The sequence below is a fragment of the Curcuma longa genome, chromosome 1 (genome assembly GCF_044706935.1).
Source record: "Curcuma longa cultivar G26 ecotype Majalengka, Jawa Barat chromosome 1, ITB_CL_G26_1.1, whole genome shotgun sequence".
Lineage (NCBI taxonomy): Eukaryota > Viridiplantae > Streptophyta > Magnoliopsida > Zingiberales > Zingiberaceae > Curcuma > Curcuma longa.
The window spans coordinates 23,642,193-23,656,145 of NC_133861.1; the positions used below are offsets into that span (position 1 = coordinate 23,642,193).

The following is a 13,953-nucleotide window of genomic DNA, read 5'->3' on the forward strand; positions in this document are numbered from 1 at the left end:
TCTTAAATGTTATAAAAATTCTAAATCTTAAATGAAAGCTTCGGGATGACAAATAGGAAATCTTACAATATTACATTGATTTCATCTTCTATTCGAGACACTGACTGCATATCTTTGAATTTATTTTTGGTATTTGAATAAGAAAATCAAAGTAGTTGCGAGAGTTAAAATGGAAGGGAGATGAATCGTCTATCTCTGTAAAAAAATTTGAATGTGATAGTGTCATCTGAATGATGTCCTTTTGAATTAGTCAGCTAATTATAGTTCAAATCCTAAATATTAAATCCAATTCAGAAGCATATAAATTTTGAATCAGATCTATATTAAGGATATTTAAGATAATTCATTTTAAATGGAGACGTATTTTAGGAAAAAAAGAATGCCCAGATATTTTGATAAACATCCTCTTTTAATTTTTATCAAAAATATATATCAATTTTGACTCTTGATCTTAGTGAGCATCCATCTCATAAAGGCACGTAACAAAAGAATCAACCACGTATTTCATTTGACCACGTTCCTGTTCCCTATTCGGGTCAAACTATGGTGAGGACGACAACGACACCTGGCCCGACCCAAGTTTTAAGCGGGCAAATCCCTACCTTTAATTTGAACAGTCGAACGGCGGATCCTCTCCCACACTTTCTTTCCAACCGACGCCGTCGTTTACACGTAATAAGAGCAAAGAAATATGATCTAAATCTAACATGGATGCGGATCTTAATAGGTCCTAACCCGACCCCTTAAGCGATCGCCAAGGTGGCAACTCTATAGTTCTACCTTCACAGCTGGCATCCGAACCCGTTAATAAAGAGGAGGCAAAAAGGTACGATTACCGCTGCGGAAGAGAACAAAAGAACAATATAAAGCATAACGCCTTTCTGATTTCCATCGTCACCCATATCATTGCTAAATACGTTAGCGAAGCCATTCGAATCCACGTTTCCGTCTCCCTCGCCGCCTGCATGGAAGCTCGCCTGGTACGCCTCCGCGCCGAGGCCAACGCCGCACTCGCGCAGTACGAGCCACTCGCCCTCGTCGTCGCTCCGATCGTAACCTTATTCCTCGCCCGCGCCCTTCACGTGACCCTCCGCGCCCTACGGGAAAAGGGGATCAAGGGCGCTGTCCTAGGGTTCATCATAACCTTCGTGAAGTGAGCTCTTATGTGCTTGTGCGATGGTTGTATTTTTTTGTTGTTGTTGTTAATTTCTCTGTTTTGAACTGAAGTTGCAAGATTTGGTCCAGGTTAATTCCAGGCGTGAACTGGTATATCGAGTTCGAGAAGAAAAAGGTGAGATTTTTTATGCAATTTAGTCTTGAATTTAAATTTGGTGTTCCACTTATGTGGTCGAGAGATTTTGCAAGTTATAGAGTTGGAGAATGCTGCGGAATTGTCGTTACATTCGAGGTCTCATTTAGAGAGAATATAAGCATTTATCTGAATCTTTTTCGATGCATTTGACTTCGAATTTCTATGATTTGTTGCTAGTTTTTTAAATTGCATCGAAGATAACATGATTTTCTTACAAAGTTATTTGGTAACAAGGACATAATTAATAAAAGTGTTTTCAAATTTGTCTTATGTTTCTTAAAACAAAATATTTTATGCTTGTATGTCAATAAAGCAGTAGAATTGGTACTTCAGGGCTGATTGCTAAATTTAAGATATCTTCTGGCAATTTATCCATACAGGCTTGCTTGTGACTCTACTTGATTTGGTTGAAAATTTTCTTTGGTTTCCCCTGTCAATATCTGAGTGAAGATGGCCTCTTATTCTCTTCAGTAATTATCAGGTTGTGGATAAGTTACAATCAGGTAACAAATCTAAAAGGGAAAGCTGGAGAACTGAGCTACCAAATGTTGGACTCAATAGAGCTACAATACAGGAACTAGAGGATGCTAGGAATAAGGATGTAGCATGGCAAGGCAAATGCTCTGGCACAGTGTATGTCTTCATGTAACTGTTAAAAAATGTAACCAAGAATGCCAATTTCGGTCCTTCATTTGCTAACTAAAATTTATGCTTAATGTGGTACTGCAGATACATAGGAGGAAGCGAGTCTGAGAACCATTTTACTTTAATAAATGAGGCACATGCAATGTTAGTAAGATTTTTCAAGTATCTTTAATTTGTTGGAGTCTTCCTGGTGCTTGATAAATATAGTGTCTTTTTTCTGTTATGTGATTTTTCATGAACCCTTCATTTCCAGTATGAAGCCCCTTTGCTCCTCTACACAGTGATCTAATTAAAATCAAATGCTGGCAATTCCCCCTACCTTTTAAGAGAACAAAAATGTACATAAATAGGATCATATTGCATTATCTACATCTTGTGTTAAAGCCCTCTCAATCTACTTTAGACTCTATTGACATTGTGAGTATATAATAGATGTCTAGAGGTGATTTTTTTTATATGTCACAATGTTATAAATAAAGCTCCTCTCAATAAAAGCCTTGAGGAGAGTGACAATGTTATAATAAAAGCCCTCTCAACCAAAAGTTTTCGCTGGAAAGAAACTCTTCTTTCCACTAGTAATATAATACTCCACCACCTTCAAGCGCATTCCAAGCTGTCTTCTAGGCTTCAGAACACTCCACTCCACTGAAACATATTATTCTCCTGAAAAAAATTTCAAATGAAATACCTCCATAATATGTTGAAAACGTTAGTGATAGTCCATTAATCCCTAGAGACAATTGGATTATAGTGAAAATTAATATATTTTAATTCAGCAATATATAATGAAATTTCTCCTTTATTAATGATCTTATAATTCTCTATGTAACTAGTAGATTGTAATAAAATGTTCTAAAATATCAACTTTGCAGTATGATAAATACATATTATGTTTCCACTATACGATAACAATAGAGGATTTCATGCCTATAATGCCTATATGCATGTTAATGTCTAACCAAATAATGTGCAAGTGGAATGGTAGGAAAAAAATCCACTAGAGATGACTGGCTATGAAAACTCATTTGGTATGACTGCTTAGTGACTATGAGGATCTTATGCAGGACATGTGCAAACAGTTTGAGATATCTATGCATACTGAAAATCAATTGAAAGGACTATAAATAGATAGACTTGATGGCTTGATTAAGCCCAATAAAGATTTGGGCACATAAATAGATGAAGAGGGGTCTTCATGTGGAATCAAATAAGATAATCATTTAGGTACATTGTTATTATCTCTAGGAGCCTATGGAGTCACACATGTAAGGCTCAAACTCTTGACATAAAACGTATATATCTTAACAGAGCATAAAAAGCTAATTAAAAGTTTATACCCTAATTAATTATCAAATAATTAAGAGTTAATTATTATGATTAATTAATGAAAATTTTAATTGGGATAAATTAAATGTTAATCAATTCCATTAAATTGGAAATATTTAGTTGCAAAATTAAGAGTGAATTTATGCAATTAAATTAGAGGAACAAATTAAAATTAATTAAGAGATAATTGCATTTCAATTTGGCATTTGAAAAAACTCAAATTAATTTTAGAAGAAATGTAGAAATTAATTTGGGGAAGAAACAGTTTTAAAAATTTACATAGTTGGAAAATTTTTAAATGGTTTAGGCTCTTTTAAAAATCAATTAATTTCCAAATCAAAATTTGTGGGGATAAATTAGGAATTATCTTTATAACTAAGAAGGCTTAGATTAGATTGATAGGAGATCTTAGGGGGCATTTGGTTTAATCATTTTCCATTTTCATTTTCTTATTTTCTAGAAATTATTGTTTGTTTTGTGTTTTTCAATCTCAATCTCTGGAAAATGAGAAGTCATTTTTTAAGAAAATAAAAAAATGATAGAACATCATTTTCTATGGAGAATGAAAAATGCGGCCGATAATTAGAAAACACAAAAACGCGCTACGCTGCACGCCCAACTCCAAATTTTTCCCCGACAAACCTCATCGCTCCTTTTCGATTTTCCTGCAAGCAAGCTGATGTCGCAGTAGAGGCAGTCAAAGGATTGCGATGAAGGCGAACAAGCTCTCCGTCCTCGCCTTCTCCCCCAGCGAAAAGCCCTTCTCCTTCGGCCATTCCTACGTTGACTCCGTGCTCGCCCGCTTCCTCTCCGCCTCGCCTGCTCCTCCTCGGCACCACCCCCTCGCCGGGGCCTTGGTTCGGGCGCTCGATCGGTAGGAGTTGCAGCTCGTGGAGCGGCTCGAGGTGGAGAGGAGGAGGAAGGCAACGCTTGAGGCGGCGATTTTTCGGCCGTGGGGCTCGATGGCCGACTTGCTGGACGCCGACGTCGAGGCGCTTGGGTTGCCTGAGCTCGGCCTGCTGCAGAGCGCGCTGGAGCGGGTGCAAGCGGAGGCGGTGGGCAGGGCGGAGCAACTGGCCATCGAGACTTTGTAACCGTCGAGCATGGCTACAAACACAGCTGCCTTTCTCGCCACCGACGCCTCCACGGTGGCGGCTCCAAATTTGTTGGATTTTGGATGTGCACCTCAAGCTATGGCTTCTAGTGTTGTATCACTTAATCTCGGTTGTGTTTTGTAATAATTTGATAGTTTCTACCTTCCAAAGTCACTTGTAGTTTTTTTTTAATAATTCAAAGTGTTCTAATTTTTCTTAATTAATACTAAAGATAGATGACTCTTGGTTCATCATCAAATAAATTAGGAGCATTGAGATGAATTAGCATGATGAAATGGAAGTTAATGGCACGGGGCAAGAGTTGGTCATAGACGATGATAATCCACTTTCTCGAAGACACAAAGAAGCATTAGAAACACTACTCTTCTTATGCATAATTTTAGTTGCATGTTATGCGGTGCCTAAATTCATACGTCGATATTATGCAATGGAAAATATTTTCTTATATTGCATATTAGAATGTTAGATTTGGCCTGATTTTTCTTTTTCCATAAATAAGATGATTTTTTTATTAAAAAATATTATTTTGTTTATAATTTTTCATATTAACAAACCAAACGTATATTTTAATTTTTTTTCTAAAAAATAGAAAACAGTATATCATACCAAACACATTTTCTGTTTTCTAAAAACTAGATCAGAAAACATAAAAACAGAAAAAGAAAATGAAAAATGGAAAATAGAAAAAAAAAATTTCAAACGAAACGCCCCCTTATAATCTACCTGGCCAACCTCTCTCTCCCTATTGTCACTACAGATACCCTCGGGACATTAGTTGTTTCTCTCTCTTCATTGGGCACTAGCACCTTTGTGCTACGATGATAGACACTAGCCATGTGTGCAAAATAGAGGTCGGATATATTTGTTTGTTGCATGACTTCCATGAAAGGATGCCTTCTAACTGAAAAGTGTTTCCACTTTGATCTAATCACAAATGATCAAATTTAAAAATACCATTGCTTCCACTGGCCTAGTGCTTCTTGTAATATTTGGTGTTAGTTCTTTTTATTCACATACGGTAGAATATATTATCTGCTTTGGCAATGCACCAAAAAAACATATTATATTTTAAAGAATATGCTAGTTTAAGATTTCTTGTGAAATTTGGACCTAGTGTAGCTAAGTACTAACTATTTGGGGTAGCTCTGGAGCTGTATCTCAGCTAGTTATGAGGAACGATTTGCTAGTCCATTCTCAGTGTACAATGTACATCTCAGTCAAGAAAGCTATATGGTAGTCTGATATTAATTCTACATTACAAATACAACTTTTGGTGAAATGGAGTTGAACATTAATGACTATCTGCTAACAGGTTTTCACATACCAATCCGTTGCACCAGGATGTGTTTCAAAGTGTGGCAAGGTTTGAGGCAGAAGTGGTTGCTATGACTGCTGCTCTCCTTGGAAGTAAAGAAAAGATATCTGGAGGGCAAATCTGCGGTAACATGACATCAGGAGGAACAGAAAGTATACTATTAGCTGTTAAAACATCTCGTGATTACATGAAAGCCAAAAAGGGAATTACAGAACCTGAAATGTGAGTCATGGTTAACTTATTCTAGTAACATTTCATAATCATTTAATCATCTGAAGGACATATGTATACACCATTAACTTCTGTTTTTCTCCCTCTCAATTTTACAGGATAATTGCAGGATCTGCACATTCTGCTTATGACAAAGCAGCACAATACTTCAAGATTAAGTTGTGGCGTGTTCCTGTCAATAAGGATTATGTAGCAGATAGTAAAAGAATTAGGCAATATATCAACAGGAACACCATAATGGTATGCAATTTTATTCCTACTTGGCTTTCATGATTGTCCAGGCGGGACTAGAGCTTACAATTATTAAACTTATTCTGACTTGCTTATTCTCCTAAAAGTTTCAAAGTTATCCATTGATTAGGGCTTATATGATCTTGATATACCTCTTCCGTGTAGCATTTAGATCCTTGCCAATCTTAATTTTCTATTGGGTTGTCTCATATAGGAGACCATTCAATTCATTATAATTTATAATTACCTTTAACCAAGCATCTAGACCTATACCATCTATTGTTGATGGGTGGGATTAACCTGTTGAGCTTTTTCCAGTAACCATTCTCATTTTAAAATGACAATGTTTTTCTAGCTGTATTTTGTTTGAGGATTAATTGTGGCCATGAGTTTAGGAATCTCATCCAGTTTAGGGATTTTCTTTTCTTTGTTAAAGCTTTACTAAGCTCTAGTTAACCAGAGAAAAATCTCATTGGCAGTTGATAACACAATTTCCAATTCCATGCCAATTCCTTGTGAAAATTTGGTCATTTGGTTCACATCGAACTAAAATATCTATTTTGGTTATTCAATAGTTAATAAACAATCCATGGCAAGCATTAAAGATTATGCTCATTTGCCTACCATAGATTAGATTTCAGTTTAGTAAATCATGTTGTTGCTTGTAGTTGGCCAAATGCTTACTCAATGTTGTTAGTCTGTATGATGATGTTTTGTTTTAGCCAAGTATTGGTAAGTGGCTAACGCTTAGCCATTGTGAGTGTGGTAAATTGTGTTCCTCCAGAAATCACTTTTTTCTGTTTGCCTCTTAATCTTTTATGTAGTAGGAATTTTCACTCTCAATAAGTGCATTTATTAGTCTGAGCAAAGGCTAAGTAGATAAGATAAAAGGTAAAAGAATGTTGTTACATGTGTGACCAATGTTCGAAATGGCATCCTGGTCCATAGCCAGACTGGCACAAGATCATATTGAACCATATTTTGGCACAAGAAGACTAGCGACTAGCTGTCTAAATCTCCCACCAGTCTGATTCAAGCCTGTATAGTTGGAACTCATCAGTAAAAGAAATAACTATCAGGTTTATGCCTAACTTAAGATCAACTAGTTAATCTTTATATATAGTTCAAATGAACTCCACATTTAATTTGTCTCATTGATTAATATTTGAAACCAATTACTTGTTTATGATTGTGAAATTCTACTGTGAAAACAGAATTTGCTGAATCTACACAGAAATAAATCATATTTATAATTCAATCTGGTCCAGATCAAATTGCTTCAAGAAGTGTTATTTGCTAACTCCTAGACTATTGAATTAAATCTCTTCCTGAACCAGTTCTGAGTCTTGATCAGTAAGGTTTAACATCCCTTTTTGTATGGTACTGGTTTTGGAGTGAACTGAGATGAACATCAAACAGCAATTTTTTTTCATAAATTAGTCTTTTTCTAACCTCACTTGATTGTGGACTTGTTGCTTTGTATCTAATAAATCATGTGGCTGGTGGTATTGTGAATCTTCCTTATGCATTATGAGGAATATTTTTACTGAACTGATAAGTTTATGCTCGAATCATGGACCTAAAATGATCTGTGGCATTGTCACCATAAGAAAACACAGATTCCTGGAATTTTACATCCTTATGGTTTTATTTTAATAACTTTTTTTTTCATGCATACAACCTGTTTAGTAGGCTGCATTCCTGTGTTCAACCTGATTCTCTCGTTCTTACAGATTGTTGGTTCTGCACCAGGCTTCCCACATGGAGTTATTGATCCTATTGAAGTATGCTTAGTTTTTCTGCTTGACTCCATGGAAAATTTGATGTCCTTAATTTTTCATGTATAGTTACCTGTGTAATTTATTGTTTGGTTATTTGTCTCTAGGAACTCGGAGAGTTGGCAACTAAATATGATATTTGCTTGCATGTTGACCTTTGCCTTGGTGGATTCGTTTTACCATTTGCTCGTAAGCTGGGGTATCTTCTGCAAAAAGCTATAATCTCTCTTGGCTGATTGGCATTTCTCTTTCAGTTTTCTTATGTTAAATTTTCTTTTCTGGTTGACCGTGATTTTCTGTTGTTGTTTTTAGGCTAAGTTCTTTGGTATCTTTTTTAGATGTGGCATTGCTGGGACTAAATGCTTAGTCCTTAAGATGCTTTTAAAATAGATCAATGCTGCATTTCTCTCTCACACACAAAAACAAATAAACAAAATAGCAGTCTCAATTTCTAAGATTACTCAAGTGTGACCTTGCAATTTCTCTGGTCTCCATGTGCATGCCTTTGTATTCTCTCTATATGTCCATCCTATTTGAGAAAGTATGGCCATTTATAATATGTAGAACTTTTTTTCCCCCAAAACCAGCTTTACTCTATTCCTATGTCCATATCTCAACTTTTCTGAGCTAGTCTTGCATTTCAACTAACAACGTTTAGTTTAGTTTAGTTTATCATTGTGCTGAGGCTGATAGGCATTTATGGAATTTGGATTTTTTATGAGCTAATCAGTTAGGTTCATTTTCTGATCACCTAAAAAGTTATATGACAACATGGAATATACATAATGTGCTACTCCAACAGTTTTGGTACTGCAGTTGTACTTTGTCATCATTCCATGAACTAGTGCATGAGGAACAATACTCTAGTTGGTAATCATAGAATGGACTCTATTTGGCAATCAGATAATGGCTTCTATTGTTATCCTATCTTGCTCTGACTTATATTTTCGAATGCAGATACCCAATTCCACCTTTTGATTTTACTGTTAAAGGAGTCACATCAATTTCAACAGATGTGCACAAGTATGGATTGGGCCCTAAGGGAACGAGTGTTGTTTTATACAGAAATCGCGAAATAAGAAAGGTAGACAGTTCTTTTTCCTGCTTCCTGCATGTGTTCTTAGTTTTGGTTTCAACTCTCAGAAATACTATTTGTTAACCTAGTTACCTGATTCCTGATTATGTTCGTAGTTTTAGTTTCAAGAATATGCTCTAACATATTATCTCCGTGTTATCTCAATGGTCTCATGATATTTGTTTTTCCAGCAAATTTTATCAAGCAGTTAAAGAGTTGGCTATGCGATTTTTGAAACTTGTGTAGTTATTCTATTTTGGCACCTTGATTGTGAATTAACTCACATGCTTTAATGCATATGTTTGTGAGCTTTATTTCCCTGATTTACTAATTTATGGTAACTCAAATTATATGTATGCCAGCTGTTTCTTTATTGTTATTTTATTTGTTCTTATCATCTCAATATTGTTGCAAAGTAGGTAAAATGATCATATTTACCCATTCATATGTATATGGAACTGTTTTAGCTAGGAATCCTATTCTTCTGTAGAACATGGTGTAGCATGTGTAAGATTTAGGCATTATATTTTACACCTGACTTTAAGTTCTACAAATATACTTGTAACTATCTTTGACTGTTATAGTCTTCTAAGATTAGTTATCCAACTTGTGTAGCTTCATTATCACCTTTGTTCTTCTGAAACTATCAGTTGGAGTTTTTGTTGTTTGTAAAAAATAAACTAATCGTTCAAAAGTCATCCGCTCAAAACACTTCTCTTACCATGCTAAGCTTCCGAAACAAACTGTATTCACCACTATTTATTTGGATGTATCTTTAACTATATGCTTAGTCATGCTTTTAAAATGCCAGAATACATCTATTGGTTTGATGTTTGAGCACTATGCCCATGTTGAATAGTAATTCAACTTCTCGTACTTTGTCTTTACTCTTGATGATTTTACTGATCTTTTGTTTCTGACGTGTCACTTCTCTTCAAATTTTTGGCTGATCTCTGAGTTCTCTGCAGCACCAATTTGTTGCCGGTAAGTTCATAATGGTCTCTTATGTCCTGTTTATTATTTAAATGCGAAGAATGCATGCTAATTTATTTGAGTTGGTAGTTTCAGTTTGTTCTGCATTTTGTAAATTTTCTTGTTCATAGTAAATGCTCCCTTAACCTGTTCTCCTTGGTTCCTTGTGATATGCTAACACATCCAACGTGGTTTGTAAAGCAAAACCAAGCCCCATAGAAATAAAGATTATATCTTACTTCTTTTGTGCACAATTGGAACGAGAATTCCATGCAAATTCCATAAGATCCAGATAGGCAGACACTCATTTTCTAAAAAAGTTTACAAATAGGACTTTTACTTGCAACTCTTATCATCTGAAACTATCAATACATGAATCATTAAAATGGTATCGAGTAGATCTAGGATATCATTCATTACTACCTTATTTTAGATTTGATTATGGTGATTGGAGACCTACGATTTAGAGAAGAATAATGTGTGGATCAAAATTTTTTTTGACAATTATCATTGGCTGACTATCTTGTTCATTGCCAATTGCAATGCCTATTTGCCCCACCGAGTATGTCCCTTGCTAGAATGGCAGTGCTACTTGCTGCATTGAGTATTCTCAAGGACGTTAAGTGTCAACTTATAATAATAATTTCAGCCTATTCTGGCAACTCAGAATATATCGTAGCCAAAAGGGGATGGGCTGAGTTTACTTCACAAAATGAGTAAGGAAAGAGTACACCATGGTGCAACAGAATATTGTTACTAGACTATTGCTGTTCTAAAATTAAAATGTTGAAATTCATGAGCAATGCAGTTATATAACGCTTTAATTATTGGTTACTGTCTTTCATTCAGTAGATTTGTTAAAATGGCTTTCCTGAAACATCATCACGTCCCTGGCATTTTGATTAGGTATTGCCTCTATTGAGAGATAGAGTTTGCATTATTCAAGTGAAAATAAATAATTCACATCCATTATTCATATATATGAGATTGAATCTATCTATTCTAGTGCTTACATATCTATTAGTTCTAACATTCCCTCAAGCTAGAGGAGAAAAATTAACAGATGTGTGGTTTGTGACACAAAACAGAATGAGTCACAGAAATAGAAAATATATAAAGTTGCTCAACAAAATAATGAAGACGTGATAATTGTGAAGTTATTGATTAACTTTGACTATGCAACACTTTGGACTAAAGTTGATGAGTTGATCAAGTGCTTTGGAAGAGTAAAAACTTCTTTTTTGCTTCCTCAGAAGTTGGATGAGACAGATTTGATTTCTAGTATTTACTTTTGCTCATAAATGAGGAAAAAAATACTGATACAGGAAAGTCTTGCATTACTCCAAGAAATGACGAAAAGATAACATCTACTCTAAAAGGAGCAGTGATGAGAAAAGATAAGGAGAGACAAAATAGAAGTTTGACAAAAACTCTTAAAAGAGGTGTTTGAAGAAGAAAAGTACACAAATACATTAGAACATTCCATTTCCGAGTTCCGAGAGAGTGAGACGGGGGATGCATCTATTCTATATATAATGTAATTTCGATTAATCTATTCTATATATGACTGATCCTCATATCATTTTTTAAAGATTCGTTCTTTAGCGGGGAGAGGTACGAGTGAGAACACTCATTCTCACATATGTTATATATATGAATATTAAAGTTTAGGGTATTAATAGCTCGCCATACATATAAGTTCTAAGGAGAGGGATTAGGAAGTCCTTCACTTCGGTGAATTAATTATTTAATTATACACTTTTATATGGGTATGGCTTTAACTGAACAAATAAATCTTTGCTTGCATTCGCATTTAGCTCAGTTATGCTCCTTCCCTCCATTAAGATATGATACTGCAGGCGCAAGTCCAATAACTAGAGACTCTAATTTTTTTTATGGGGGAGAAAGAAAGTAAGGCACTAATATAATATAGTATAGTGCTAGACCCGGAAGAGAAGCGAATCTCAAGTCTTGTACGCGCGAGACTTACTAAGGATAGGAGCGCATGATAGCTGGGTAGATCAAAAGTGTGAATAGCAATTAACGACTCTTGCTGAGAGAGTCTCAGTGTATTCTACTTTAGATTTTATTATTAATATACTTTTTCTTTCCTTATGGGAGGTTTGCTTCAAATAGAGCTTCCTTCGCTTCGAAGTTGAGCTAAGGCACCTAAGCTAAGAAGATCCTTTGTCGATGTGCCTTCTATCCCCTCGCCGGGCACCCTTTTGGGCATCTTTCTATTCTACTCCTACATACCTATCAGCAAGAGTAGTTCCAGTTCATGGCTCTTCAAAACGACTCAGATCCCACTCTCTCAGTCGAACTAGCCTACCATAGTCGTTCATGGCCCTAAGGATTGTCAATTATAGGTAAGGGCGATTAAGCCCGCCTCAGCAAGTGGTCGTTGACCCTTTTTCTCTGTATTGCTCTCTGTCGACATTTCTCACACCAGCCATCCAAACCGTCTCCATTACGGAATGGGATAGAAAGGAATGCCCTACAGAAGGACTGGCTTCACTTCACCTAGATAGGGACGGGAGAGAAGGCATGCGAGACGGCCAATAGTCGGGCAAGCACTCAAAAGAAAGTGAGAGTCCCAAAGAAAGCAGTTCAAGCACAGTATTGATAAGGGATGCAAGCGTAGAAGTAGAAGGCCCCTCTCCTATGCTCTTTAGCCAAGTTCAAGTATGGTAAGGCACGCCCGCCCGGCCAGAAAGTACGAAAGAGAGAAGATCAAAGACGTCAGAAGAAGGCTCGACGTCCGGCACTAAACGATCCTTCTATTATCGAATAGACTTTCTTTTAGCTGTCGCTATCAACGAGAGTCTCTGTCTTCAGTCCACTGGTAAAGGGAAACCTTACAACAGCAATCAGCCGCGAACGGCTTCTTTATATGAATGGCATATAGTTCTATAGTCGAATATCTGAATCAACCCGCATACCGCCCGTCATTAAAGACCTGAACCACGTCCCAGAAGGAAGATAGAGACCGAGCCATGGCATGGCATGTGCATGAAGAGCAGCTGCTTAATAATCACGCCACATGGACAGAGTAGATGTTTTCAGCCGAAAGAAAAGGGCTTTATCTATATGTACTAGTTCACATTCAAATGATACGAGACCGCGAATTGGATACTTCCTGCTCGGGCTCGGGCGTAGATAGTTCATTAGATTAAAGCCCGCATCAAACAAAGCAAACCCTCAGGCATCAAAGATCAAGAGTGAGTAGTGCGCTAGCAAGGAAAGGTAGACGGCTGATCCTCTGTACGATGGTCAAATCATTAGGTCTCTCGAGCAAAGCGAGGAGCGAATGATAATGACGCGTCCATATCTTCTTTTTCAGCATCAACCGCTTTCAAGTCAATGTGTAGATAGATCCACCATCTATTGTCCTGGAAGGGATTCAATCACATGAGTACGGAGCACTGTAGGAAAAGCAAAAGGGATGAAAAGGAAGCAGTCAACCGAGTCAAGCGCCTATGAGCCGGGTTTTTCCGACAAAGACTCAAAGGCGAGGAGTTCTCTCATTCCGCACTTTCTTCAGTCTCTTCTCGTCTTGCACCTAGAACGATCTTAGTCGCATATCCAATGAAAGGAAAGAAAGGGCAGACTATCTACCTAACTTTAAAGCGATCTCAGCAACTTAACTTAATAGTAGAGTAGAGTGCCCGCAAAAGTAGTAGTTCCTAAAATATATACAATTGTATAAGCAGCCTAAAAGAAATATAAATTCCGAATTTACTTTTATAGTTGGGGCAAAAATTTATATTTCTTTTAAAGAACTTATATTATAGCTAAAATCATTGTTTATTATTCTTTACTTGTGGTTGTGTCTTAACTAACATTATAGGAGATTTCTCCGTTTCCAGAGAGTGTTCGGAAAGAAAAAAGAAAATAGTAGACTCATGCTGAGTGCATAGGCCTTAAAGTAATACCCTAGGTGTGTGAGCGAA

The 13,953-nt window shown here is 36.4% G+C and overlaps 1 protein-coding gene across 1 annotated transcript; it reads left to right on the plus strand.

The window, feature by feature from the left end:
• Nucleotides 1–911: 911 nt before the first annotated feature.
• Nucleotides 912–9,037, plus strand: LOC141839492 (sphingosine-1-phosphate lyase; the record flags this gene model as incomplete). The annotated part of the gene is given in 9 exon segments (XM_074727244.1): nucleotides 912–1,153; nucleotides 1,246–1,291; nucleotides 1,794–1,945; nucleotides 2,042–2,101; nucleotides 5,711–5,935; nucleotides 6,043–6,184; nucleotides 7,909–7,959; nucleotides 8,061–8,152; nucleotides 8,911–9,037. Coding segments are annotated over 9 exon segments (1,083 nt in total), but the record flags the coding sequence as incomplete, so codon positions are not given.
• Between the last annotated feature and the right edge of the window lie 4,916 nt (nucleotides 9,038–13,953).